At 36.1% G+C, this 25,517-nt stretch overlaps 4 protein-coding genes across 4 annotated transcripts; 1 reads left to right on the forward strand and 3 right to left on the reverse strand.

Annotated features, from left to right (window-relative positions):
* Positions 1-4,881: 4,881 nt before the first annotated feature.
* On the reverse strand, positions 4,882-8,978 carry LOC123532288 (uncharacterized). The gene is made up of 3 exons (XM_053518373.1): positions 8,813-8,978; positions 7,815-8,113; positions 4,882-5,367 (listed from the first exon to the last, which is right to left on the reverse strand). Exons 1-3 carry the CDS (start codon positions 8,976-8,978, stop codon positions 4,882-4,884), a joined length of 951 nt encoding a protein of 316 aa, XP_053374348.1.
* Positions 8,979-12,016: 3,038 nt separating this feature from the next.
* On the reverse strand, positions 12,017-19,408 carry LOC128546991 (uncharacterized). Its single transcript, XM_053518464.1, has 8 exons — positions 19,306-19,408; positions 18,848-19,044; positions 18,006-18,174; positions 16,675-16,846; positions 15,906-16,003; positions 14,833-14,977; positions 12,637-12,885; positions 12,017-12,252 (listed from the first exon to the last, which is right to left on the reverse strand). Exons 2-8 carry the CDS (start codon positions 18,928-18,930, stop codon positions 12,125-12,127), a joined length of 1,044 nt encoding a protein of 347 aa, XP_053374439.1. The 5' UTR covers positions 18,931-19,044; positions 19,306-19,408; the 3' UTR covers positions 12,017-12,124.
* A 203-nt stretch (positions 19,409-19,611) lies between these two features.
* LOC128546945 (uncharacterized) lies at positions 19,612-20,591 on the reverse strand. Its single transcript, XM_053518374.1, has 2 exons — positions 20,266-20,591; positions 19,612-19,860 (listed from the first exon to the last, which is right to left on the reverse strand). The coding sequence occupies exons 1-2, from the start codon at positions 20,368-20,370 to the stop codon at positions 19,612-19,614; spliced, it is 354 nt and encodes a 117-aa protein (XP_053374349.1). The 5' UTR covers positions 20,371-20,591.
* An 865-nt stretch (positions 20,592-21,456) lies between these two features.
* On the forward strand, positions 21,457-24,888 carry LOC123524796 (uncharacterized protein K02A2.6-like). Its single transcript, XM_045303273.2, has one exon. The coding sequence runs from the start codon at positions 21,457-21,459 to the stop codon at positions 24,886-24,888; it is 3,432 nt and encodes a 1,143-aa protein (XP_045159208.2).
* The last annotated feature ends 629 nt before the right edge of the window (positions 24,889-25,517 follow it).

The raw sequence follows: 25,517 nt of genomic DNA on the forward strand, positions 1-25,517 counted from the left end.
AAGCTTTAACTTTCAAGTATTTTTTACAGCTGTATTTTTAAGACCTGCATGTTTTACACCTGTAAATTTCAACTGTATTTCTGGTCATAATTTCAACTTACATGTCTTTTACAGCTGTACTTCAAAATACAGGTCTTTTACAGACGTTTTACAGCTGTAAAACAGGACTGCACCTGGCTACTCCCACTGCTGTGTGTCCTTGGGCAAGGCACTTTAGCACGATATTGCCTCAGTCGACCCAGTTTTAAATGGGTACCAGCAAATTGCTGGGGGTAAGGTATAAATGGTTTTAACTGTTCTTAAAATAGGGTTGCTCAAAAGCTCTACAGAGCTTATGTTAATTGTTTCACAAAGCGACGGTAAATAAAATTTACCTTTACCTTTACTCTTTTTATTAAGGAAAATTTCCACTGAAAACGAATGGTAACCTTGTTACGGATTCCAAAAGTAAAGCAAATACTGATGTAGAACAGTTTCAGTCAGTTTTTGTAAAATAGCCAAAAAAATATTCCTGTATTCTGCGGATAATTACCTTCAGGTTGGAGAAATGCAGAAAAGTACCTACCTAACAGCAGTTTTGTGTAAATCATTAGAACAAATTATTACATGTGGTCATAAACTAAACCACATTACTCACAGATAGAAATCATGGACTTAGATCAGGATATTCAAAAGAAACACAGTTATTAGTAACTATGAACGACGTATTAGAATCCTATGATAAAAAGAGCTGTCCGTAAGACAGCGCGCTCCACTATTCGGGGATTTGACAGTAAAATGAATATATGTCTGAATAAGAGACCTCTACTTTAAAAGGAAGATACACCAAGGGGCATAATTCCATCAAATACACAAATCTGAGTTATTAGGATTGCTACAACACATGCAGATGATGATAATAAAGATATGTTTTGAGTTTCAAGTCATTATCTTATATAGTACCAAAGTTATGTCCAGAAAACGAAGTTTGTAAAAAATTTAAGTATAAAAGGGGCATAATTCGGTCAAAAATACAAATCAGAGTTATGGGGATTGTTACCACACATGCAGATGATGATGATAAAGATACATTTTAAGTTTCAAGTCTTTATCTTATATTGCATTAAAGTAATATCCAGAAAGCGAAGATTGCAAAAAAAAAGTTTAAGTACAAAAAGAGCATAATTCTGTCAAAAATACAATTAGAGTTATGGGGTATGTAGCCACACATCCAGATGATTATAAACAAATACTTTTAATTTCAAGTCATTAGCTTTTTAAGTACCAAAGATATGTCTATAAACGAAGCTTTCGAAAAAATTTAACATGAAAATAATTCCAAGTATAACTCCTTGGTGACCTTGACCTTGAGTATAATGGGCCCAGCCCCTGCACATACTTTGTTTGTATGCTGGACAATGTTTATATGAACTTACAGTGTGATATAAGCAAAAGTAACAAAGATATGACAGAAAAACAAAGGTTGCCGAAAACTTTAACCTTAAAAATAACCTAAGTATAACAGCTTGGTGACCCTGACCTTGGGTATAATAGGCTCAGCCCCTAAACATACATTGTTTGCATACTGGACAATGTTTATGTGAATTTGCGAAGGTACAGTAAGATATAAGCAATAGTAACACAGATATGACAGAAGGGTCACGCCGACGCCGACGCCGGGGCGAGTAGTATAGCCCCCCCCCCCCACCCCATTCTCCGAATAGTGGAGCTAAAAATGTCAAATTGACATAGCAATACTAAATTTTTCGAAGGCATCCGGATCCGACACCGTCCCACATGATAAATTACTACAAAATCTAGAAAACAACGGTGTCCGAGGAAATTTACTTCATTGGCTATCATCCTTTCTCAAAGATAGAGACATGAACGTTGTTGTGGAAGGTAAACTTTTGATCAGTATTGAAGTTGAATCTGGTGTACCTCAAGGAACAGGCCTAGATCCTCTCATGTTTTTATGTCATAAACGATCTTCCGGATTCGGTAAAATCTTCAGTACGTTTGTTTGCTGATGACTGTTTAATATACAGATCCATTCGTTCAAATGTAGACCGTCTTCTACTACAGAAAGATCTACATGAACTCGAAAAGTGGAATAATTTATGAGGCATGAAATTCAATGCCAAGAAAAGTTTTATATATTTCAAGTGTTCGCCAGAAGTCAAATTTCTTCTATGAACTAGACAAAATCATTTACAACAAGAGGGCTCAAACCCTTACCTTGGTTTAACATTATTAGAGGATCTTACATGGGAAACACACATTACCAATATTTGTAAAAAAGCTAAAACAAAATCTTTTTTTAGTGGAATCTTGGGAATAGTACCCAAGACTATAGGAAACTTGCATATATTTCACTTAGTCATTCTTCACGTGAATATGTATCAGTATTTCTGGGATCCCTATTATGTTACTTACTTATCTTACTTTCAAACATTATGACACAATATTGTAATAATGACATGCTAATACTGTACCAGCATGGCTTTCGAACTAAATAGCTGTGAAGCTCAACACATCAGCAACACACAAGAGGTCATTGACAAATTTGAAAATGGTAAGTAAACAGATATTATTTTAATGGAATCTATTAAGACTTTGACAAGAAAAGATCGCAATAAACTAATACACAACCTTGAACAGCTTACAGCCCACCCTATGGAATCATGATGTATCAAGTCATTCTTAAAAGGCACTCAGGACGGCTGCGCATCAGATACTGTAACTGTCCTATCTCGTGTTCCACTAGGCTCCGTTCTCGGCCTTTGTCTCTTTATTTCCTAATAAAAGATCTTCCTGAATCCATAAAAAGTAAAGCAAGACTATTTGCAGACAATATAACAGTATATCTGATGGTAAAATACTCATCAGACTACCAAACCTAACAAAATGATTTTCATGCTCTTGAACAGTGGAAACAGGACTGGTCCATAGAATTCAAGTGTGAGGTGTTGCAAATAACTAGGAAAAAGAACTTTTATGTTTCATGTTTTTCCCTATATTGTACATGACACTGAATTAGAGCATCTGCAATGGTCAGCCCATATCAACAATATTATATCCAAAGCAAATAACACTCTCCGTTTCATTAGGAGAAATGCCAAGACAAACAATCAGTGAATTAAAATAAAGGCTTATAACACCTATGTCCACCTATCTGAATATTTTAACTAACAAAATTGAAATGATTAACAGGGCAACATCACCCCATGTCTCTTACAACTATGACTATACAAGCAGTGTTTCCAACAAGATAAATACCGTAAACTCGCAAACCCTAGAACAAATCCGTGATCAAACCTCTCTGATTGTATTTTACTCATCAAACTACCTAATTCCACATTCACGCACATAATACTACTTAAGTTATTCCTTTCAAAGAATAGTTTGTCTATGGAATTCTCTCCCAAGAAATGTACAGTCCAGCTCCAACACCTCAATCTATTTGCTGATAGGGCGGCAACTGTACCCCTTATTTAAGGCATTTCTAAATTGCTTTAACTATAGCACGATAGTCCTTTACGCTTTTAATCTTGCACTTCGGGAGATCTTTCTCACTTTTAACATATTTCACATGACTTGCGCCTCTGCCATATTGTATTAGTGTTGATTGTGCAGAGTATTCTGTAGATGTAAATGTAGATACAACGTGCGATTAGTTCTCAATCTTGGACATGCTCGCAAAGAGAAAAAAATCACCTTTTTAAGTTATGAACGTTATAATCAAATACTTACATGTTTGTCGTTGTTCTTGTTCTTCTTTTCCCTATTTAGTTTATCACTTAATATTTTGAATATTAACACACAAACATGAAGGCTAGAGACTAATGATAGGTCTCATTATGTTGCTAAACAATAGTAGATTCTATAAATTGTCTGTCTTTGTTGTCTCTTGGCCTGATTTATTGTCGCATGCAAGGGCTCAAACTAGGACGTTCGATCTTTTTACAGATTTTATTCCTTAACAGTATATATCATTAGAATGAGCTCACATATTTCACTATATATTTTTCATTTTTGGCAAGTGTTTGGGATAACAACAGGGTTTGTCCTGTAGACACTAGCGGAATATAAATATAAGACGTTGAGTAATTTCTTACAGTTCACTTCTGTTGCTTTTGTTTGACTGCCGAAGTACATCATATAAACAAGTGACGTCAAAGACGTCATACATTATTTAACAAATAATCAAGGCCTTCGAGTTGTTTATCGTCTGATTTACCACGGTTCAGAGTTCAGATGCGTAGGAATTGAACCACGAGGGCGTTAGCCCGAGTGGTTAAATACTGAAGCATCTGAACTCTGAACCGTGGTAAATTAGACGATAAATAACAAGAAGGCCTTGATTGTTTTCATTCTGACATGCTCATTGATATATTTTAATAGATATTATACTGGACTTCGTTTACCTGAGGAGTCATGTATCGAACGTCATGCGGCAATATGACGTCATAATTGACGTCATAATGCTCTCTTACCGGTCCGCGCGTCAACCGTTGTTTATCGCAGAATATATAGAGCTTGATTTTCTTCTTTGTTTAACTGGAAAACAAATCGAACCATGTTAGAATATACAATAAACCGCACCACATAAAAGTGACTCCAAGATTGGCGCGTCAACATGATAACATGTATACTTACATGATACTCCGGGGCCGGAAAGAAAAATATCAGTGTGAATAACAAGTACATGTAATACATTATGTAACAAATTGCACACTTGAATGAAAATTACTAAATCTTGTAAAATGAATCACGCGTTTAAAACCATTCTACTGAATGACATTATAATGTATCTCTTTTGAAAACTGATAGTATTAAATTGTCTCTATTATCATTTAATTCTAAACACAGACTCTCTTATCACTGAAATCTGAACACAGTCTATTCAATCAGCTCAAGCGGATAAAGTTTTGCTATAGGTCTGGTAATGATGCCCTTTCTAGATTTGACTCGTGCTGCACGTGTTCGTCCGTCTGCTCCAATAACAACGTCATCAATAACACCTAAGGACCACCTGCTTCTGGGTAATGTATCATCGTGAATCTGGACTACGTCGCCAATTCGAATCGGATCGCCTTCGCCTCCCAAACGTTTGTGGAACTCTCTTAACAACGTAAGGTACTCGTGCTTCCACCGGGACCAAAAATGCTCAATTGTAGCAGACTTAAAACGGTATAGCTTGTCTGCTTTATCACGTGACATGTCGTCTGCTTCCGGTTCTTCTCGGTCATCTGGATAGATAGGTGAGGTGATTCTTCGCCCGTATAGTAAGTGTGAAGGCGTCAGGGGTTCGTCGTCTGCTGGATTTGTTGATGAATGTGTCAGCGGTCGATCGTTAATTATACACTCGACTTCGGTTATGAGCGTCTGAAGTTGATTAAGGATTTTCCAAGGACTTTCTTCAGACTGGTCTTGGTGACTCCAATGAGTCTCTCCCACTAACCGCCATACCACGGAGCGCGTTGAGGGATGAACTTACAGGTAATGCCATGTGGGGTCAAAACTTCTTCTTTCATAATTTTGGCCGTAGCTATAAATGTCAATGCGTTGTCGGACATGAACACTTTTGGTGTGGATTGCCTGCTGATAAATCTGCAAACAGCTAGTATTAAAGATTCTGTCCTCATATCCGCGACTATTTCCAGGTGCACGGCTCGAATGTTTGCGCAGGTAAACAGGGAGATGTATACTTTCAGCAAACTTCCGTCTGTAGCTTTCACGGTAGGTGCTCCGGTGAAATCAATACCGGTTACGGTAAACGGGGGGTGCGTGTCTGAGTCTGTCACTGGGTAGAGGTGGTGGATCTGGTACTCGGTAAGGCTGTGCCGTCACTTTACGGCACGTGACGCACGTGCGGATGATGGTTCTCATACGTTGACGTATACTGGGGATCCAAAAACGTTGACGTAAGTATGCGACTGTACTCTCTAAGCCTGTGTGAAATTGTGTTTCGTGAGCGTCAGCAACGATCCCCACAGAACTTGGTGTATAATCCTTATGACCATCAATTTCTAACAGGATTCAGTTGAAATTATACAAGTGCAATAAATAAAGAGCAACCAGTATGGCCGAACTTGGAGACGTCCTTTGTTTATTACAGCAACAAAACGTTCTGCTTGACTACTTCTTTTCTACCAGGGCCGTGGCTGTCATATTTCTTATACATAACATATATATACTTAGGCTATACGTGTCATACTAGATAGAATTACTGCATTTCATGATACAGTGTGCTGCGACCAAAATATATTTAAGGTCGGAAGGTCATGGTCATGTGAGCATATTTAGTGACATCCTAACCCTCTTGTTCTTTTCTTGGTTGATTTTGTCACGTTAGATGTTTCAATTGAATATAGTTTGTTCCATTCAATACTCATCTCTATATAATATACAGCAAGAGACCTGGACTTTGTGTTTTAACTTCTTTTGGTCGTTCTACACGTTTTATAAACCGAAAGTAATAACGTAACGCCATTTACCCAGATAACGTACATTCTAACATGACTCGATTTGATTTCAAGTTAAACAAAGAAGAAAATCAAGCTCTGTATATTCTGCGATAAACAAAGGTTGACGCGCGGACCGGTAAGAGAGCATTATGACGTCAATTATGACGTCAAATTGCCGCATGACGTCCGATACATTACTCCCCGCGTAAATGAAGTCCGGCATAATATTTATGAAAATATATCAATGAGCATGTCAGAATGAAAACAATCAATGCCTTCTTGTGATTTATCGTCTAATTTACCACGGTTCATCGTTCAGATGCTTCAGTATTTAACCACTCGGGCTAACGCCCTCGTGGTTCAATTCCTATGCATATGAACTCTGAACCGTGGTAAATTAGACGATAAACCACTCGAAGACCTTGATTATTTGTTAATTAAAGCCTGGACTCGGTCATGATACGAAAATGAAAATCGTTTTATGAATGAATGGCAACGCGTGAGTAAATTTATTAAAACCGCAACTTTACTATCTTTCTAAAGATAAAATGTGATATAAAAACTTTCACCCATTAAATAATTCCAAATAATCTCTTGAAATAAGCGTTTACTGTGCGGATGTCTCTAATCATGAGCAAATATCTCATTTTATTACAGCATATGTTTATTTAAGACTGTGAGAAGTTTCATTGAAATCTACATTGTAGAAAAAAATTATGTTAGCGAAACTTTTATGATTTCCCTATTCCTATTATAAAAACCTATGCAAGGTCAAAATATTTCAAATCAGTCTACCAAATAATCAAATTCACGACCCTATCTTTTTCATTTACCGAATTTTCTAAATATATTCTGAAGTTTTAAACAATCAGGGTTTAATCAAATTCTACATTGTAGAAAATATTTGGTGTACACATATTTCCTAACCCATAAGGCGAATTGTTGTATAAAAAATCTTTTTCGACATACTTATCTGCTTCACGTTACCATGGTAACGTTGATATTAAAAATAAAAAGTAACTTAGGCTCTGTGCAATACTGTGTCATGCAAATGGTATAAATTTACATTATAACTTCGAAATAAATAACACAATTATTATACATGTAAAACATTATTCTTTGTATTCAGATTTCACACGAAATGTAAGGATTTTATTTTGCGAGAATGTCACATAATTTAAAACTACTGTTTACAGTTTTATGTTCAAAAACATTTAAATTAAGGTGTTAATTATTTTAAACATCCTGAACTGGTTGAATACAGACACCAGAGAAAATGTTCCAGTAATATGAAGGACTCTCAGATAAGACATTGCCAGAACGTGGCGACCTTATCTTTATCTTTACACTGTCGTTCTTACTTACAGTGGTCAGGGCATCAAAATTATCACATACAACACCAACTTTACGATAAGCAGACGACTTTTTGAAGGGAACTTCATTTGCTACGAAGTCAAAATTAAATCCTTTATTGCTAGGTATACACCACTGCACAGTGAACATGTAGATGCCAGTATAAGGAACTGTAAACACCCCGTCCTCTTTGTTGTAACCATCGCCCTTGTTCAAGATGATCTCGGTGAAAACCATTGTTTGGCCATTTGTCAGTGAGGTTTCTCTTGAATTTCTTGCAGAAAAAACAACCTCTGGTCTTTTCAATGACTCTGTGAATATGGAATTACATTAACCATCTAATATGCAATAGATACTGTTTAAAGATGATAAACAAATCATATTAAAGAAATGTTTACAAATGAATACGAATTCTATAACGGGCAGTTTATTTATTTATTTTTTTTTTTATTTGCTTTCTCTGCAAATAATACGATTGAATATAATTCAAACTATCCTCGACACTTATAATAATCGGAATATAATAATCTTAAAGCATGAACACGTCTGTGATGTTTACGATAATAAACAGTGATCTGATAAAACCTGCCTCTAAGTCTTACAGATAAATTGCCGGGCGCTTCTAAGTTGGTCTACTGGATCTGGACATTTCACATTTTGGACTAGAGGCAAGCCAGGATTTGGTCGGAAGTTTGATTGTTTCCCAGGTAATTCTGCAGCCTGTTCAAGTATTAATTATAAAAAATAATAACCTATTTCTGCGTATACGGGAACAGTGGTTAATCATATGCCTAAGTGTCATATACGAAAATATATTTTCTGCAGCAGTTCAATATAATTTAAAGTGTTTTTTGAAGTTTTAGCTCTGTTGTTTTGGTCACCCATCCAAATGTTCTGGTGCTACACGCATTTTAAAAACACTCGTGCAATCTGTTGCTTTGTTGCGCTGGATTCGCACTGACACAATACATGTCTATGGCGTCAAGCTTTTAATGATGTCGGAGAACCACCTCCCGGCATTATTTCACGCACTTGCGGGGACGTCATGTGGGTATAACCACCGAACATCCAAAGGCCAGCTGGATTGCTTACGCCAATGACGACAAGTGTAGAGTACAAACTAACAGAGTTCAGGGGCAAGTGATTCAAAGCCGACAACCTGAACCACTCGGCCATGAGGCGCCCCCACCACCGCGATCAGTTCTTTTCAATGTACTAATATATATATATATATATATCGGTATCACAACAAATTATTAATATCTGTCGGCACACACTTCGAACGTTTACATCTGAAAATAAGAAAAATGCATACGTAAATGAAATTCACATCTAACAATGACTTTGTAAAATATTATTATTTTCCTAGTTAACAAGTTTTAAGAAGAATGGTAATGTCACATTGTACGGTGCATACCCCCTCCACTCCCCACAGCCCACTCCCTTCTCTGGTAATGCTTGATAGACTATCATTAAACATTTAAAAAGGGGCATAGAAATAAACAAAATCGGCCTAGGGGTAGGGGTGGGGCTCTTGGGGGAAACTGTAGAAGTTGTGTGCACACGGTACAGTTGAAGTTGTAATATTGTAAAAGTATAACTAAGTAAATAATCGGACTAAAAAGCTCCGATAATATGCATGTTCGATTAATGTTGATGTATATCAAGTTTCATTTGTACTGGATGAAAACTGCAGGAAAAATTGAGTAGAGACGCTAATGTGATGGACCATTCACACACTATTATGCCTCACGGGTCGTCGGAACTTGGGACATAGGAGTATCGTATTAAAATGATCAGTCGGAAGCAAAACTAATTTTGGCCTCACTTTTAAAGTGTATTTTTAAATTTCATTATGCCATATATATTTTAATTTATTGCTTTTTGTATGGAAATTCTCAAAGTAGTCCTTGCCTTTGCAAACAGCTTTTGATGTCTGCATTTAATATTTCATTACAAAAGGTAGAACAAATTATCTTTCAAAGTTTATTTTTAGATTAATAGTCCTGTAAAAATTTCGCTGTCAAATCAATACTTTTAGGCATTACTGGATTTATTTCAGACTGTTATTACTTCTTTACTGAAACAAGGATCATGACAAGACCACAACTACCGTGACACCCAACAAATGATGGTTATTAATCTCTTTTAAATTCCTGTGATACTGATCATGAGCTTACCGTGCCAGCTCTCAAAATATTTTATTTAAAGTAAAAGCTTTCAGACGATCATTTGAAAGCATAGACAACAAAGCGAAATTAACGTTTTGTTTGATTGAGTATTTTCATGACGGTTAATGAGCGGACTAGAAAACATAAAATATGAAAACTGAGTATAATATTAGTACGGGCAGAACTTTTAAGTTTCAGTCCTGGACTGCGATTTCTACCTCTAGATAGGGAAGGTAATACTTAAAATATGATATTTGTCAGAGACAATGAATGTTTAAAGGAACTAAGGAAAATGTTTGAATTCATTTGAGAACCAATCACTAATTTACTGTTTAATAGAAAATATTAAGTATGCAGACAAAACAATTCATGACGACACAAACTCACTGTTTTCTCTAGCCCATACCGAAAAGTAGATAGGCAATACAAGTAACGACGGTGCTTTATCAATAAGCAAAAAAATATTGTTAAGAGATCCTTAAGAAGATTAGAACGCTAGCATGTAGACTCGGTTTGATTTAGTTTGTTTATTAGATGTAATGAAATGTGCAAAATTACTAACGTTCCCTAGCGTAACTCATTTACATAGATAGAAGATATCACATGAGTCTTTTCATATTGAATTTATTAAACGAATGTCGAGCATTCTGTCTTTTTATTCAACGGGTGTAATAAATTCAGTGTGGATCATGAGACATAAATGTAATATTCTTTTTATCAAAATGTTAGAATTTTCTGCTCAAGCATCAAAATTCCCTTTTTCATTACCTATTATAGATCGAGTCAGTTCGTTCGACGTCTTTTGTACATGAAACGACGTCAGTTGCACTACTGTAATACCAAATTTATGTAATGGCTTTATTTTACAAACGTGATAAATTGATGTACGTTGAATAAACTGTATGATCTCAAAAGAACAAGAAAAATAGCATTACCAAATCTGTATCTTTGTAGATTCATAAATCACAACGACTAAATGTTTTTGCAAGAATGGAATATTTCGAAGTTATATTCGAGGTAATCAAGATAGCAAGGGAATTTATGTTTCTGACGTGGGAGCCAAATGCGAGTACGGCAAACCACAGATGTCCTTAGAAAGTCCGCTGTTGACGTAGAGAAATGCTAAACAGTGTTGAAATGTATTAAAATGTTGTATATGCAATCGCGGCTGTAACAATAATTTAACTGGATTATGCAGTAAGTTATTTTTACAAAGGTTATCCGTGAAAACATGTTAGAATCGAAATAATATATCTCAAAAAGTCATTTGATCTTGAATAAAATTATTTGGGGCGTATCATTATATCACTTGGTCTGCGTCCCTTGCGCAATTATACACAAAACAATGATTTTAATCAACTACAATTCGCTGTTTGAGATATATTATTATTATTTCTTAAAAAATACTTATCAGAACCACAATGATTATTAATGTTACATTGTAACACAATATCAAGGATTATTGTGTAAAGCCTTTGCGGGACCCATCAATTATATTTGCCTGCTTTGTATGGTTTTCGTTTCCGGCGTCCCGCAATGACGTTTGACGATATGACGTAATAATTATGGCGTACAAACAATGATTTTGTTGCCGAATAACACTCAGTTTCAGTCTTCTTTGTTTAATGGAAAACAATCGGATCAGTGTATTCATTTTCAGCTTTTTACACGTTTTGTGCTAGAATAGCGTTAGGACATGTTCATTTCGTGTTATAACATCTGCAAAATCCCGAAGGATTGATTGCGTTCAGACAGGGAAACAAACATAAACAACACATTTTATCAAAATAACCTTTATTTCATTATATTATATAGAAGAAAAAAATGGACACGGCTTTGAACAGTTGGTCGTAAAATAAGTAAATGTATACAAAACATATCGTGTTGGAAGTAGTCCGATCCTTCATGTCACTCAATTCTCAAAACCTTCATAAAGTTTGGACGAATTTTATGCCGTCATTCTCAAAGCCTAACCAAAGCTTTAGCCAACATTTTCAAAGTTTTCACCAAACTTTAACCTACATTTTCAATGTTTTGATAAAGTTTTTTATTCATATTCGAAGTTTTATTAAAGATTTTAAATTTGTCTTAAAGTTTTGACCAAACTTCCGGTTTAATTTTCAAAGTTTTAACAAAACTTTCGCCTTAGTTTCAAAGTTTTGACAAAGCTTTTGCTTTCAGTCTCAAAGTTTTACGGAGAATTTTCCCCGATAGGGTTCTTGGTATTTCACTGACAAACTCTACACCACCTCTAAGCTTCATGTGAGGTGAAACCTTACCTGAAAGAAAAAGAATTAAATTAGTTGTTTCAAACAGATGAATAAGAAAAATGACGTCTCCATGTGCTATGGTCATGCTTATAGTAAATAATAAAATCAGAACGTTAATGGCATATGAAGTAGTCGGATTTCTTTTATCGGGCAATGTCTAAAATGTATACGTTAGAAAAATAAAAGAAAAAAATTATACGGAAAATCTGACGTGAATGTATTTGTACAAAAAAACTAAGGCTGAAAATTTTAATAAAAATTATGAAGCCTATCAACAAATTATTGTGGTGTGTAACTGCAATTTTAGACAATAATATAAAGCAACAAGCAATGTTATTATAAGACACAAAAGGTCTAATATGAACTTCTGTGACGTAAATAATATTAACATACTGTCAACATATCGAATAATTTCTGCTTCCGTTATTTTCTTTCCCGCCTTTTTCACGACATAAGCTCTTGGCAGTTCTCCCGCGTCTTCATCCGGAACTCCTATCACACCGACGTCGGCTATAGCGTCATGTGTTAGCAATATATCCTCTAGTGTAGCAGGGGCAACTTGAAGCCCCTTATATTTGATCAACTCTTTCAGCCTGTCAACAACGAACAAGTACCCATCATCATCTTCCTTACCAATGTCACCTACGAGAAATTGTACATGTACATCATTTTGTTCAAAAACAAAACAAGAGTACGTGTCCGCTGAAGAAAACATAGATCATTACAGGTATTGCCCCTTAAATTTTGTAACAAATGCAACCAATAGAACAACATTTGTAGGAGAATAGCAACGCTCGAAAATTCAAAATCCTTGTCAATAACTTTATAAATAAATGAACAAAACAAAACAAGTGGGAAAAAGCTCAGTTGTTCACAGCAAACATGTGGGTGAAGTTCCAATCCATTCCCAATAGTGGTTACCGATGATACAAGCTTACATATAAAATCTTAACCAAAAATTGCCTTGTCGTTTCAATCCATTGCCACCAGTGTTTACTGATATTTTAACATACAAACAAATACCCAAATCGGGACGCGGATGCAGACACCGGCGAACGGATTAGTGTACTACCTTTTCTTCGAATGGACAAACTGAAACTCTCTATGACGGCAATATGAAACACACACACTAACAATAGTTTTTACTTATTAGTATTGATCATTTAGGAGCATGTAACACATCCAAGAAAATACTGTAAAATCATTTAATTTCGTGGTCATGAAATTTCGTGGTTTTGGTCCAAATGGCAATTTCGTGGGGATAAGAATTCGTGGATTTTAACTTCTGAACAAAAAAAATGAATGGGAATTTTACTTGTTCGTTGGGATTAAATTTCGTGGATTGACTCAACCACGAAATCCACGAAAATTAGTCCACAACGATTATTAATGATTTCACAGTAATAATAGACTAGATTCTATTCATGGGAGGAAATAAAATGTGCACCCATCATTCATGCCTAAGCATAACTATTAACAAAATATAATTAAATGTACTCCATGATGCCAAAGGACCAAAAATAAAAAAACAACGTGTCCAAATACTGGAGACAGTCTTTGGGTGCCACACTGCGGCTGCGCATATTAATCAAAACGTTGCTTCTCCAAACAATCCTAATAGTTCTAATATTATCCTACATTATATTATATCAGACACACATTCATGATAAGCAAGTTAACAGGTGCTTTAATACAAACAAAAGCAGCCACTTGGGGTGCCAAATTCATACTCTGCCAGTACGGACACCAAGCACGATCTGACTAGAGGGACAGAGCGAGAAAAAGCCCACGGACAGAGAGAGAGGGAATGAGAGGCATGTACCGCTAACTTAGCTTAGCTCTTTTTGATAGACATACTGGTTTTTTAACGTCTGAATCTGCTAATTTCAATTTGTTCATGCCGGTTCGATAGCGGGAGTCATATGCAACATTGTTTAAAATCTAAGCATATCAAAAGCTTTATGAATGTGTCATGTCTATTTATGAAAGTTCCGTTTTTAGGTGAACAACGACGTTTTGGTGCTGTGAAATAAGCTCTAAGACCCTGCCGTTTAAATTCGGTTTAGATCAGACACTAATTGGCTCATAATCTGACTTGCTTTTGAAGTCGTTACAATTGCAATAAAATCTGTAAAAAAAGATCCTTTGGAAGCAAAGAATTCAACCAAGAAGAATAACAGCAGACTCGGTTTGATTGAGTCTGTTCATGAGAGGTAATGAAATGTGCAACACCTCTCACACCCCCTAGCACCGGCTTAAGTGGAACTCTATCACACATATGTTGAATGGACTTCACGATCTCAAAGGACCAGAAAATATAACAACACTGAATCCAAGTACGGGGAGACTTTTTACAGCCGCCACACGGCACTTAAAGATTGCTGTTGCGATAGTTAATAAAATCTGTAAAAAGACTTCTAGTAAAATAGAATGCAGAAGCTGTGTCGGAACACAAGTTACCAAAATAACAAAGACATTGAAACAACGGTTCAGGTTTTCAGTACATCCAATGTGTATACTTTTATCTTTTTAGCGTTGGTGTACTCTGATGAGCCCTTGTTATCTAAATTTATATTACCATTTACATACCTGTTCGAGCCCATCCATCATCAGTGAAAAACCTTTTGTTCTCCTCAGGTAAATTAAGGTAGCCAAGACTAATTTGAGGACCCTTGATCCAAATTTCACCCTCCTCGTTCAAGCCACATGTCTTTCCGGTTTCTACATCAACTATCTATTATCAGATGAAAGTTTCACAGTTAGAAGCAATGATCATGTAGTTTACTCGTATGTAAGAACTATCAATAGGAATCAAATATTACTAGGAAAATTAAAATCATCACAAGATGGGTTACACGAATATAGGACTCAGTTATTACAAACAAATAAAAAGTAAGGGTAGGCTTCCCGGAAGCACAGAGCTCCCCAAAACACACACAAAAACATAAGTTTATCCGAATTTACGAGATCTCAATAGATTCAATTATTACTTTACTCAAATATAAGAAATATCGATAGAAATCAATCGGCAAGGAATTCAATGTCAGTAGAACTGAATCTATTACAGGACATGGAAAGAACAGGTGAGAGTTTACTCGAGTGTAAAAAGTCTCTATAGGACTCGATTAAAACTAAAAACATAGCTTGCTCGAATGTAAGAAATGTCAACAGAACCCAGTTAAAAACCCAACAAGGCTTGCTTGAATGTAAGAAATGTCTCGATAGAAACACGACAGAATTTACTGAGATATAAGAAAGTCAGCAAAACAGAGTCTTCTCGAACGTACAAAATGTAAACAGGGCTCAGTTAAAAACAAAACAGAGCTTACAGTTAATGGGACTCAATTACTAGACTGGAATGAAGACAATTATGACTCGCTACATTTGACATTAATCCTTCCTAAATCAATCTCGCGGTCGAATTGGAGGATTAATGTTCTTGCTCTCATATTAAATAAATCAAAGCAATCATAATGCTTTTCCATAATTATAATCAATATTTACAATATTCTACATTTCAGTCAATTACACGGTCAGCTTTGTTTTCTAACATTTTTTCACTTATTAAGTACAAAAACCATCAATATCATGTATTCTATATATCGTTTGATACAGTTATAATTACTTTGAGATACTAAATGCAGACATTGTCCATTACAAACCTTCATTTCAACTAAGGGTAAAATTTTCCCCACAGATTTATATCTAAAGTCTTCCCTTCCATTCGCGTGTGTAACACCGACTTCAGTCATTCCATAACCTTCAAAGAAGCGGAAGATATTTAGTTTGGACCATGAAATAGCATAAGTCTGTCACACTTTGTGTAACCCTATCATTCTAATTTCTTACAAACAACGCGTCCTTTCAGTCAGCTTTCTTTTTATATTCTGCTCTCTCTTTCTTTTACTTTGGAAGTTTCTATATACAAGCTACTTTCAAAATTATTTATACAAGATCGTAACACACATTGAAATAGAGATCGCCTACAGTTTGAATAGATTTTTGTTAAATATTGTACAGTAACATTTTATTTTAAGGCATATCTCTTTGGCCGGTTATTGTTTTATTAACATTTTGAATGTAACTGTTTTCAATACAATAATACAATTTCATATTCAGTACATTAACCTTTTAGATCGTCTGAGAAAATTTCTAGATGTGTAGCATGGGTAATAATTTGTGTGAAAAAAGTATCTAGCATTACTTTTTCTTTACATACTAACCACATTGCTCTTTTTTTGGTCATAAAACAAAATACTTACTGCATGATGATATCGGTATATACCCAAGTCTAGGGACCTGACAAAGGTGATATTCGCCTTGTAGGCCGCTAATAAATTTGGGTATTCCACTTAACATCATACAAGCACTCTTTTAATAGAAACTGCTCATATACGTTTTAAAATGAAAAAAAAAAAATTATATTCTTACCTTGTATTACACAAGGAAGTTTAAGCTTTGTTTTTACAACCTCTTCAATTTCCTGACTTAGCGGTGCAGCTCCGCAAATAACAGTTTTAATGGACGACAAGTCGTATTCGGATACTCTCGGGTATTTGGAAAACATTACCATTACCGGCGGCACAACCTGAAGCATGTTCGGCTGCAAAGAGAGGTATAATAATCACATAAATAAAGAAATCTTCATTTCAAAAACCTTTCAAGAAAGTTAAAGGAAAGTAAACAGCATTTAAGGTAGAAGATCGGCAATTGTCGTATGTCTCCTGTCCTGTATACTTCCATCGTAAATGTTGTACGGCGAAGTTCAAACGGCAAGCGATTCGACCACCACCCCACTTGAGTCGTAAATATAGCTAATACCAACACCGTAACAGCCTTTCCGTTCTTTTCTACGCAAACATAATGAGAAATTGAGTGGAAACTGCACTGTCATTACGGATTCACTACATTGAAGGTCAATGCTGACTTTATTTTTCTTTTCCTTCTGGTTGCTACTTTCTGTCTAGATTTCCCTTCTTTATGTTAAAAGGAAATACTGTGCCGTTATTTAACAATGTTGAGTACAATACTACATTCTATTGGGAAAGTACACAGCAGTAATTAACCGTATTCGGACGAGGCGAATGCCAAACTCAAATACGAGTTATTACTACTGTGGACGAGTCGAATTGAATTCAGTATTGTACTCACCAGTGTTTATTTACCTCTTTATTTCATACCATAATAAAGACGATTTGACAAAAAAAATATTCAAACATTTCTAAATGACGATTGGAAACATTTCCAAATACTTTAGAACAAAGATTAGAAGTAAATATTCTTCTTTTAAATTCAACTTTAGATCCGCGTGTTATCATGTTTTACCAACAGCACCAAAACCACAGACATGCACTTGGGGTCAAGATCCCCTGCCTTCTATCCTGCCAACTGTTAGTCAGTACTTCTAGCATTATTACATTATTACACGTAATGAGCCTAGGAGACGATCATAAAACCTGTTTCATTACAATTTGTTACACGAGTTCTCACACTTACATGCAGACATGCAGATTTTTTAATTATACAGTGGAAGTAATCATGAATGGCTCTGCATTAAGGAATAGGAAGAGTTGTCCCATCCAATACGAAAAATATATTGATAGTAGTATGAAGAGATTGTGGTCTGTTTGGACTGTAGGTTTCGGATATTGTTATATACTTAAAAAGACCGTGCATATAGTACAATACTGTTTTTATTGTATTGTCCCGTCACAGAAAGAAAAGATTTCAATTCTGCATGTAATGAAATAAACGTAAATTACCTTATGTTTTTGTATAAGTCTTAAATACTCGTCCGGCTGGAATCGTGACATGATGACAATTTTTGCTCCAATCACGTGACAGAGTAACGTGACGAGGTACAACCCGTACACATGGAACAGTGGTAGAAACATGATGTAACAGTCTTCTGGTGTTGCTAAGCCTACGGATCTGCAAGATTAATGATTATTATATGAATTCTTATATTAACCAACGGCCCATAGTTTGTGCTATTGACGGACTATGGTTTAACAGTAAGTTTTACTGTGCTAAAGTCATAAATCTAAAGTTAAAATGTAATTACACACTTTTTAAATGACTTGACGGTCAGTTGTCAAAACTATTGACCACTGGTCCTACGGATTTCGGGCAACAGTTTTGACTACAGACCGGCAAGCCATCCTATGAATGTATAATATCAGGGTCAAATTCGTTAGTCTAATCAAAGCGTAATTCACCAACATGAAGTTCATTTCTTTTATTCCTTTTAAGTCAACAATTACTTGTTTTTTAAGATGTACCTAATGTCCAGATATTTCAATGATCACACGTAGATGGCGCATAGCTGGATAAAAACAATGTCAGAAAATTATGGCAACATAACTACTATAAGTATAAGAAATTTGGATGATAATTATGGTTGTGTCTTGGCTGTTGTAATTATTACAACAAAGTGGATGTAAAGGCCATTTTAGAATTTGGTTGAAGGCCATATCATTTTCGGACCTAGCCATGTTCCGTATTCAGTGTAAGAATAATGCTGGTTCAACTAATCATCCTAAATCGGTTATAGTGTCTAGTTATTTTACTTGCTCTTATGTTTCTATAGGAAATATGAAATTACAGTTGCTGCAGTGAGTTTGCTATAATAGCAAAGTGTGTGATCATGACGGCTTTTGGAAACCCAGTAGTACCAGAGGACGACATAAGGGCCACAATATCCTTTTTAGGGTCACCAGCCGGGGTTGTGTATCTTCCATCACTGGAGTCAATAAGGGACTGAAACGTCACATGGCCTTTAGCCTCTCCAAATACAATCACCTGAAAAAGGAAGTTGCGTTTTATCTTTATAAAAAAACTAAACTGAGAACCACAAATCGTCTGCAGTTAAGGTCGTCATTATTCAAAAGTTAAAATGTTGCAGATGGTTAAAATGGAAATGAAAAATGTGGTCTTTGTTCAAAGATGGTCTTTTGTTTGGTTGAACAGTTTATTCGATTCTATCACACTGTTGCTAAAATAATAGACGAAAAATTAATCCTTATTACACACTAGCAAAGTAATTATAAACTATAGGTCTACCTTTACACTAGTACCTGCCAGGGCCTCTTCCACTTTGGACAAATGCTCTGGGACCGTCAAAACAAATTTAGTTTTGCACTCTTTTACCACTCCTTTTATATTATCTAGAAAAAAGAAGAAACTCGTAAAACGGTTACAGATTGAAAATACAGTTTTCGAAACTCGGTATCTCGATTATAATGTCAGAGAATTACTTGCAGGTAGACAACGAAATTGATTAAACAACGTATTTTTAATATTCACGCCGACGCCGCTTCGAAAACTTCGATTTACATTATTTCGTGTATAGATAGATAAGTGTATTCTTCAATGCTGCAATACAGTTTGAAAATTTAAACTAGCAATACCTCGAGTATACAGTGGATTTACAGGTTGGAATGTAGCCGTTAAAAGTGCAGTAGCATAGAAAGCCACCATGTAGTCTGTATGGTTTGGTGAGACTACACATATGACGTCATCTTTTCGGACACCGAACGTCTGCAATCCCGACGCCGCGCGTTCTGTCCGATATATAAGGTCCTCATAAGTTATATTTCTGTCAGTATCAGCATCAACCTATACATAAACAAAGAGAACATTTATGTTGAAGGATTTTATATTTTTCCTCTTGATTGTTAAACCTCTAGTCCTTATGATAAACTCGAGATTATTTAGTATTGGTCTTAATCCCGGCTGTATACTGTGTCAAACGTTATCATATTGAATCAGCGGAAAACGTTATAGTATATGACATTTAAAAATCTCCAGAGAGAGAGAGAGAGAGGGGGAGAGAGAGAGAGAGAGAGAGAGAGAGAGAGAGAGAGATTATGGCGTCCTAGGGTGAGTTTGACGTCACGGAAGAGAGAATTTTCATTTTTGTATTATCCGCGTCGCTTTGTGCGGCACAACAGGTAAAGAATACAGCCCCGGATCGGGACCTGGTGTGAATATCTATAACAAACATAGATAGAAGTAACTTACCATTGCAATAGATTGCCTGTTGTGTCTCCTCATGTGATCTAACACAAATTGTCCTAGATTCATGCATGGTATGTCCTCTAACTTTAACTTTGAACGTTCACCCATGTTGGCCGCCTGTATCGTAAGTCTGTCCTTCGCTAGCAACTACAAACAATTTATCCGTTCAGTTTTTTTAATCCTCAATGAATCTCTGTTCACAAATAGACAATGTCAACCCGCTTAAACTGATGCATTGGGTTCAATATAACTAACGATATAAAGATACCTGACACAGTTTCTTGCATATCTAGACTACATACTTGCATGAGATAGACCTAATGTTTGCTTTAGCTGAACTCTTGTTCTAGTTTTAAGCCCGTTATATGTTACGTTTAATTTGCCTTTCATATCTTGTTCATCTTTGTTGTGTAACTGGATTACATACATACTAAGGGACACAACAACGCTGTATCAGCAACACTATTAGGACATTGAGTTATTGTTACTGTGTTATATAATAGGCATGTTTTATTGTCAAGTATTGAGTATTGTAGTTGCACTTGTATCATGCAGATTAAAATGTATTAACCTTTAAGAGTGTTATTCATATTGGGTCTCGAACCCTAACTTGGTTTATCCTGACAAGTAAATGACATAACATGGTGTCAGAAGTTAAAAACTGACACAAAGTGGACTTACATTAAATTGTAAATTAATATGGATTAACATTAAATTGTTTATAACAGAGTGCAACATTAAATTGTTGGAATAATGGCGAAATTATCACCTCCAGAAAATTTCGATTTTACGAATCCGAGCAAATGGAATGAGTGGAAACAAAGATTTTCATTCTATCGAACTGCATCAAAACTGCATAAGGATGATGGAGAGATCCAGGTGGCTACATTAATTTATACAATGGGTCAAAATGCAGACAATCTGTTGAAATCCTTCAATCTATCAGCTGATGATAGCAAGAAATTTGAAAAAGTCTTGGACGAATTTGATAAACATTTCAATCCAAAGAAAAATGTTATACATGAACGTGCAAAATTTCATTCAAGACGACAAAATCAAGGAGAGACCGTTGAGTCATTCATACGAACACTTTACGAATTGTCTGAAAATTGTGCATTTCCAGGAGACACCAAAAATGAGCAAATAAGGGACAAAATTGTGATTGGAATATTAGATACAAATTTATCTGAGAAAATGCAATTAGAATCAGAACTCACACTTGAAAAGGCAGTTCAAATGGCTAGACAAAGTGAAATCGTAAAACGACAGGTCAAAGATCAGCACGATAAAGAGCGAGGGTCAGCGGACGAGGTCAGCCGCGGAGCCAGACCAAAACAGTCTTTGGGAGAATATCGGGCGCCGAAGCAAAATCCAACAAAAAAGAAACAACATAGGACACCAATGCCTAAAGGACAAAAACAATGTACTAGGTGTAACCGGACGCATATTCAGGGAAACTGCCCCGCAAAAGGGAAAAACTGTCTCAAATGTGGAAAGATGGATCATTTCTCTGTGTGCTGCAGAACTAAAACACTAAATGAACTCGCAGAAAAAAGTGATTATCTGGGAACAATAGAAACAGGAGATGGTCAATGGAGAGCCAAACTAAAGGTGAGACATTTGTTAGTCTGTTTTAAGATAGACACTGGGGCTGATGTTACGGTGATACCTGAAACTGTATACTTATCTCTAGGAAGTCCAAAATTAAAGAAAACAAACAAAAACCTATTTGGCCCTGGAAATAAGAAATTGAATGTCTTAGGTTCTTTTACCGAAACGTTATCAAGCCAAAACAAGTACTCAGTAGAAGAAATATATGTCGTGCGTGGCATTGATCGTAGTCTATTGGGCAGACCTGCAATTATCGGTTTAAATTTGGTCAAGCTTAACATCGATGAAGTTACTTCGGTAGATTCTGTTAAGCGCACCCATCCTAGATTGTTTAGGGAGCTAGGACAGTTAGATGGAGAATACCGTATTTCCCTTAATGAAGGAGCGAAACCGTTTGCTCTAGCAGTACCGCGACGTGTACCTATTCCATTGCTTCCAAAAGTAAAAGCTGAACTTGAAAGAATGGAAAAGTCGGGCGTCATTTTCAAGGTCGATCAAAGCACTGACTGGTGTGCAGGCATAGTCTGTGTACCAAAAAGCGATTCTAACGTTAGAATATGTGTTGACCTTACACAGTTGAATAAAAATGTACGCCGTGAAAATTATCCCTTGCCCATTATTGATCAAAGTTTGGGGCGGATGGCGGGTGCAAAGTATTTCAGCAAGCTGGACGCCAATAGCGGGTTTTGGCAAATAAATCTTGCACCAGAGAGTCAGTTACTCACAACATTCATAACGCCGTTTGGTAGGTTCGCATTTAAACGACTGCCTATGGGGCTTAGCAGCAGTTCTGAATATTTTCAGAAGCGAATGTCGCAAATCCTTGAAGGCATAGACGGTGTTTTATGCCAGACTGACGATATTCTAGTTTATGGACGGACAAGTGAAGAGCATGACTCGAGACTAGAGACTGTCTTAACTAGGCTAGAAAAAGCAAACTTGACTCTTAACCAAGACAAATGTGTGTTCAAGAAAACTCAGGTAAAGTTTGTTGGACATATGGTTGGCCAAGATGGCATAGCTGTAGACCCTGACAAAGTCAAGGCTATTAGGGACTTGGCACCTCCTAAGGATGTGCACAGTGTTCGAAGTTTCATGGGCATGGTCACACAGCTAGGAAAGTTTTCCCCACTTCTAGCTGAGTATTCAAAGCCAATTAGAGATTTGCTGAGTAGTAAAAATCAATTTTACTGGGGTAGTGACCAACAGGAAGCATTTGATAAGATCAAGTGTATTTTGACAGAAACACCTGTTCTTGCACTGTATGACCCAAACAGAGAGACTACTCTTATGACGGACAGCTCCAATTATGCAATTGGTTGTGTAGTGCTCCAGAAACAAGACAATGGGGAATTCAAGCCAGTTTCATATGCTTCAAGGGCTTTAACTCCAACAGAACAAAGGTATTCAACCATAGAGAAAGAAGCTCTAGGGGTCACATATGGATGTGAAAAGCATAAGGACTTCTTAATAGGGAAATCCTTTACTATAGTTACTGACCATAAACCATTAGTACCACTTCTGGGACAAAAGGACTTGAGTGAATTACCAGTACGAATACAACGTTTCAGACTGAGACTCGTGCAATTTTCGTACACAATTTCACATATGCCTGGTAAAGAGTTAATCATACCTGACCTACTTAGTAGACATCCAACGTGTGACAGTTTGACATTTGAGGATAGGCAAAACTGCACTGAAACTCAAATGTATGTTGATTTAGTACTTAAAAGTTTGCCAGCCACAGACAAACGACTGCAGGAAATAAGGTCAAAGCAAATGTCAGACTATGTCTGTCAAAAATTAATTGAATTTACTCAAAATGGGTGGCCTGAATCAGAGTCATGTGAAGTTTCAAAATTATATTGGAAATTTCAAGGTGAAATTACTGTAAACAATGGGTTGTTAATGAGAAATGACAGGCTTATTATTCCATCTGAATTGAAAACAGATATTTTGGCTAGGTTACATGAGGCCCACCAAGGGATCAATAAATGTAGATCAAGGGCAAAAGAATCTGTTTGGTGGCTAGGAATAAGCAAAGACATTGAAAATCTTGTTAAAGGGTGTGATACTTGCGCTAAAATGCAAAACGAAAAAAGAGAGCCATTGATTGCTACACCTTTTCCAGACAGGTGTTGGTCTAAGTTAGGTTCAGATTTGTTTCAATGGCGCGGTTGCACATATTTGCTGGTGATAGATTATTATTCTCGCTACATTGAGATAGCTAAACTCAGTTCACTGTCGTCTGCGACTGTTGTTGCGCATCTTAAATCAATCTTGTCACGTCATGGACTATGCGACACTATAGTCACAGACGGAGGTCCGCAATATGTTTCGGATACTTTCAAACAGTTTTGTGCTGATTACGGTATTGAGCACATAACCTCAAGTCCGAGGTATCCTATGGGTAATTCAGAAGCTGAACGTGCCGTACAGACTGTCAAACGTCTGCTGAACGCGTGTGATGATCCGTATCTCGCTTTGTTGACATATCGGGCTACTCCGTTGCAAAATGGGCTTTCGCCAAGTCAGTTGTTATTCGGGCGTCAGATTAAAACTACACTCCCTCAAGCGCCACAAAAGCTTGATCCGAAACCGGTAAATTCTAGAGAGATACAGCAGAAAGAAAAGAATTACCGTAATTACTCCAAAGAAAATTACGACAGGTCTAGACGCGCTCAGTACCTTCCTCCACTGAAGCAAGGGGATGGGGTATTTGTGAAAGACATGAATATTGAGGGTAAAATAATAAAAGAAGATTCACGACCGAGATCATTTGTTGTAGAAACTCCTAAAAGTATTATTTCCAGAAATCGTAGACATTTAATTAAACTGAACAAAACAGTAAGCTTTGATAAAGAAATTGATATCCCATTCCAGTCACCAGTGTCTAACGAACAATCAGACTCGCAACTGTCTCCTAATCAAAACACATCAAATGCTGAAAGTTCAAACAGTGTTGTTACAAGGTCTGGGAGAATTTCCAAACCGCCAGATCGTTTAAACTTGTAATTGTTTTAGGCAGTTTACAATTATTGATTTAATTTAGCTTAGGTTAGCAATAACAGTGGAATGTACGATGTGACATTTCAATTATGTTTTTACATATTTTATTTCTATTAGTGCATAACACCACCATGATATTACAGACAAACCTCGAGTTAAAGATCAACAGTAACTTTCATACTTTGGAAAAGGGGTGTTGTGTAACTGGATTACATACATACTAAGGGACACAACAACGCTGTATCAGCAACACTATTAGGACATTGAGTTATTGTTACTGTGTTATATAATAGGCATGTTTTATTGTCAAGTATTGAGTATTGTAGTTGCACTTGTATCATGCAGATTAAAATGTATTAACCTTTAAGAGTGTTATTCATATTGGGTCTCGAACCCTAACTTGGTTTATCCTGACAAGTAAATGACATAACACTTTAAACGGAATAAGAAAAAGAACAAACGATTTATCACGTTAAAACTGAAAACAAAATCATAAACTATATTTCTTTCTAATAATATGACATTGCCCGTTATAATATACCTGAAGTGGGGATGATAAGGATCGACGGAATTAACCTCGCATTTGTACAGTTGATTTATCTATTTCCATTTACAAAAATAAATAATGATTTAAA

The sequence above is a fragment of the Mercenaria mercenaria genome, chromosome 11 (assembly GCF_021730395.1).
Source record: "Mercenaria mercenaria strain notata chromosome 11, MADL_Memer_1, whole genome shotgun sequence".
Taxonomy (NCBI): Eukaryota; Metazoa; Mollusca; class Bivalvia; order Venerida; family Veneridae; genus Mercenaria; species Mercenaria mercenaria.

Bases quoted from the DNA above. Each gene is read 5' to 3' on its own strand.
- LOC123532288 (XM_053518373.1), bottom strand. From the start codon at position 8,978: ATGGCCGAGTGGTTCAGGTTGTCGGCTTTGAATCACTTGCCCCTGAAC. The intron at 8,114-8,812 runs GTGGTTCTCCGA...CCATATTCACAG, and splicing joins GCGTGAAATAATGCCGGGAG to AGTCATTGAAAAGACCAGAG. The intron at 5,368-7,814 runs GTAAGTAAGAAC...AATCAACTTCAG, and splicing joins ATTTTGATGCCCTGACCACT to ACGCTCATAACCGAAGTCGA.
- LOC128546991 (XM_053518464.1), bottom strand. From the start codon at position 18,930: ATGTCGTCCTCTGGTACTACTGGGTTTCCAAAAGCCGTCATGATCACA. The intron at 16,847-18,005 runs GTAATTTACGTT...CTCTCTTTGCAG, and splicing joins GACTTATACAAAAACATAAG to CCGAACATGCTTCAGGTTGT. The intron at 12,886-14,832 runs GTATGTAAATGG...AATTTCTCGTAG, and splicing joins TGATGGATGGGCTCGAACAG to GTGACATTGGTAAGGAAGAT.
- LOC128546945 (XM_053518374.1), bottom strand. From the start codon at position 20,370: ATGGGTGAACGTTCAAAGTTAAAGTTAGAGGACATACCATGCATGAAT. The intron at 19,861-20,265 runs GTAAGTTACTTC...GTTTATGTATAG, and splicing joins ACAGGCAATCTATTGCAATG to GTTGATGCTGATACTGACAG.
- LOC123524796 (XM_045303273.2), top strand. From the start codon at position 21,457: ATGCAATTAGAATCAGAACTCACACTTGAAAAGGCAGTTCAAATGGCT.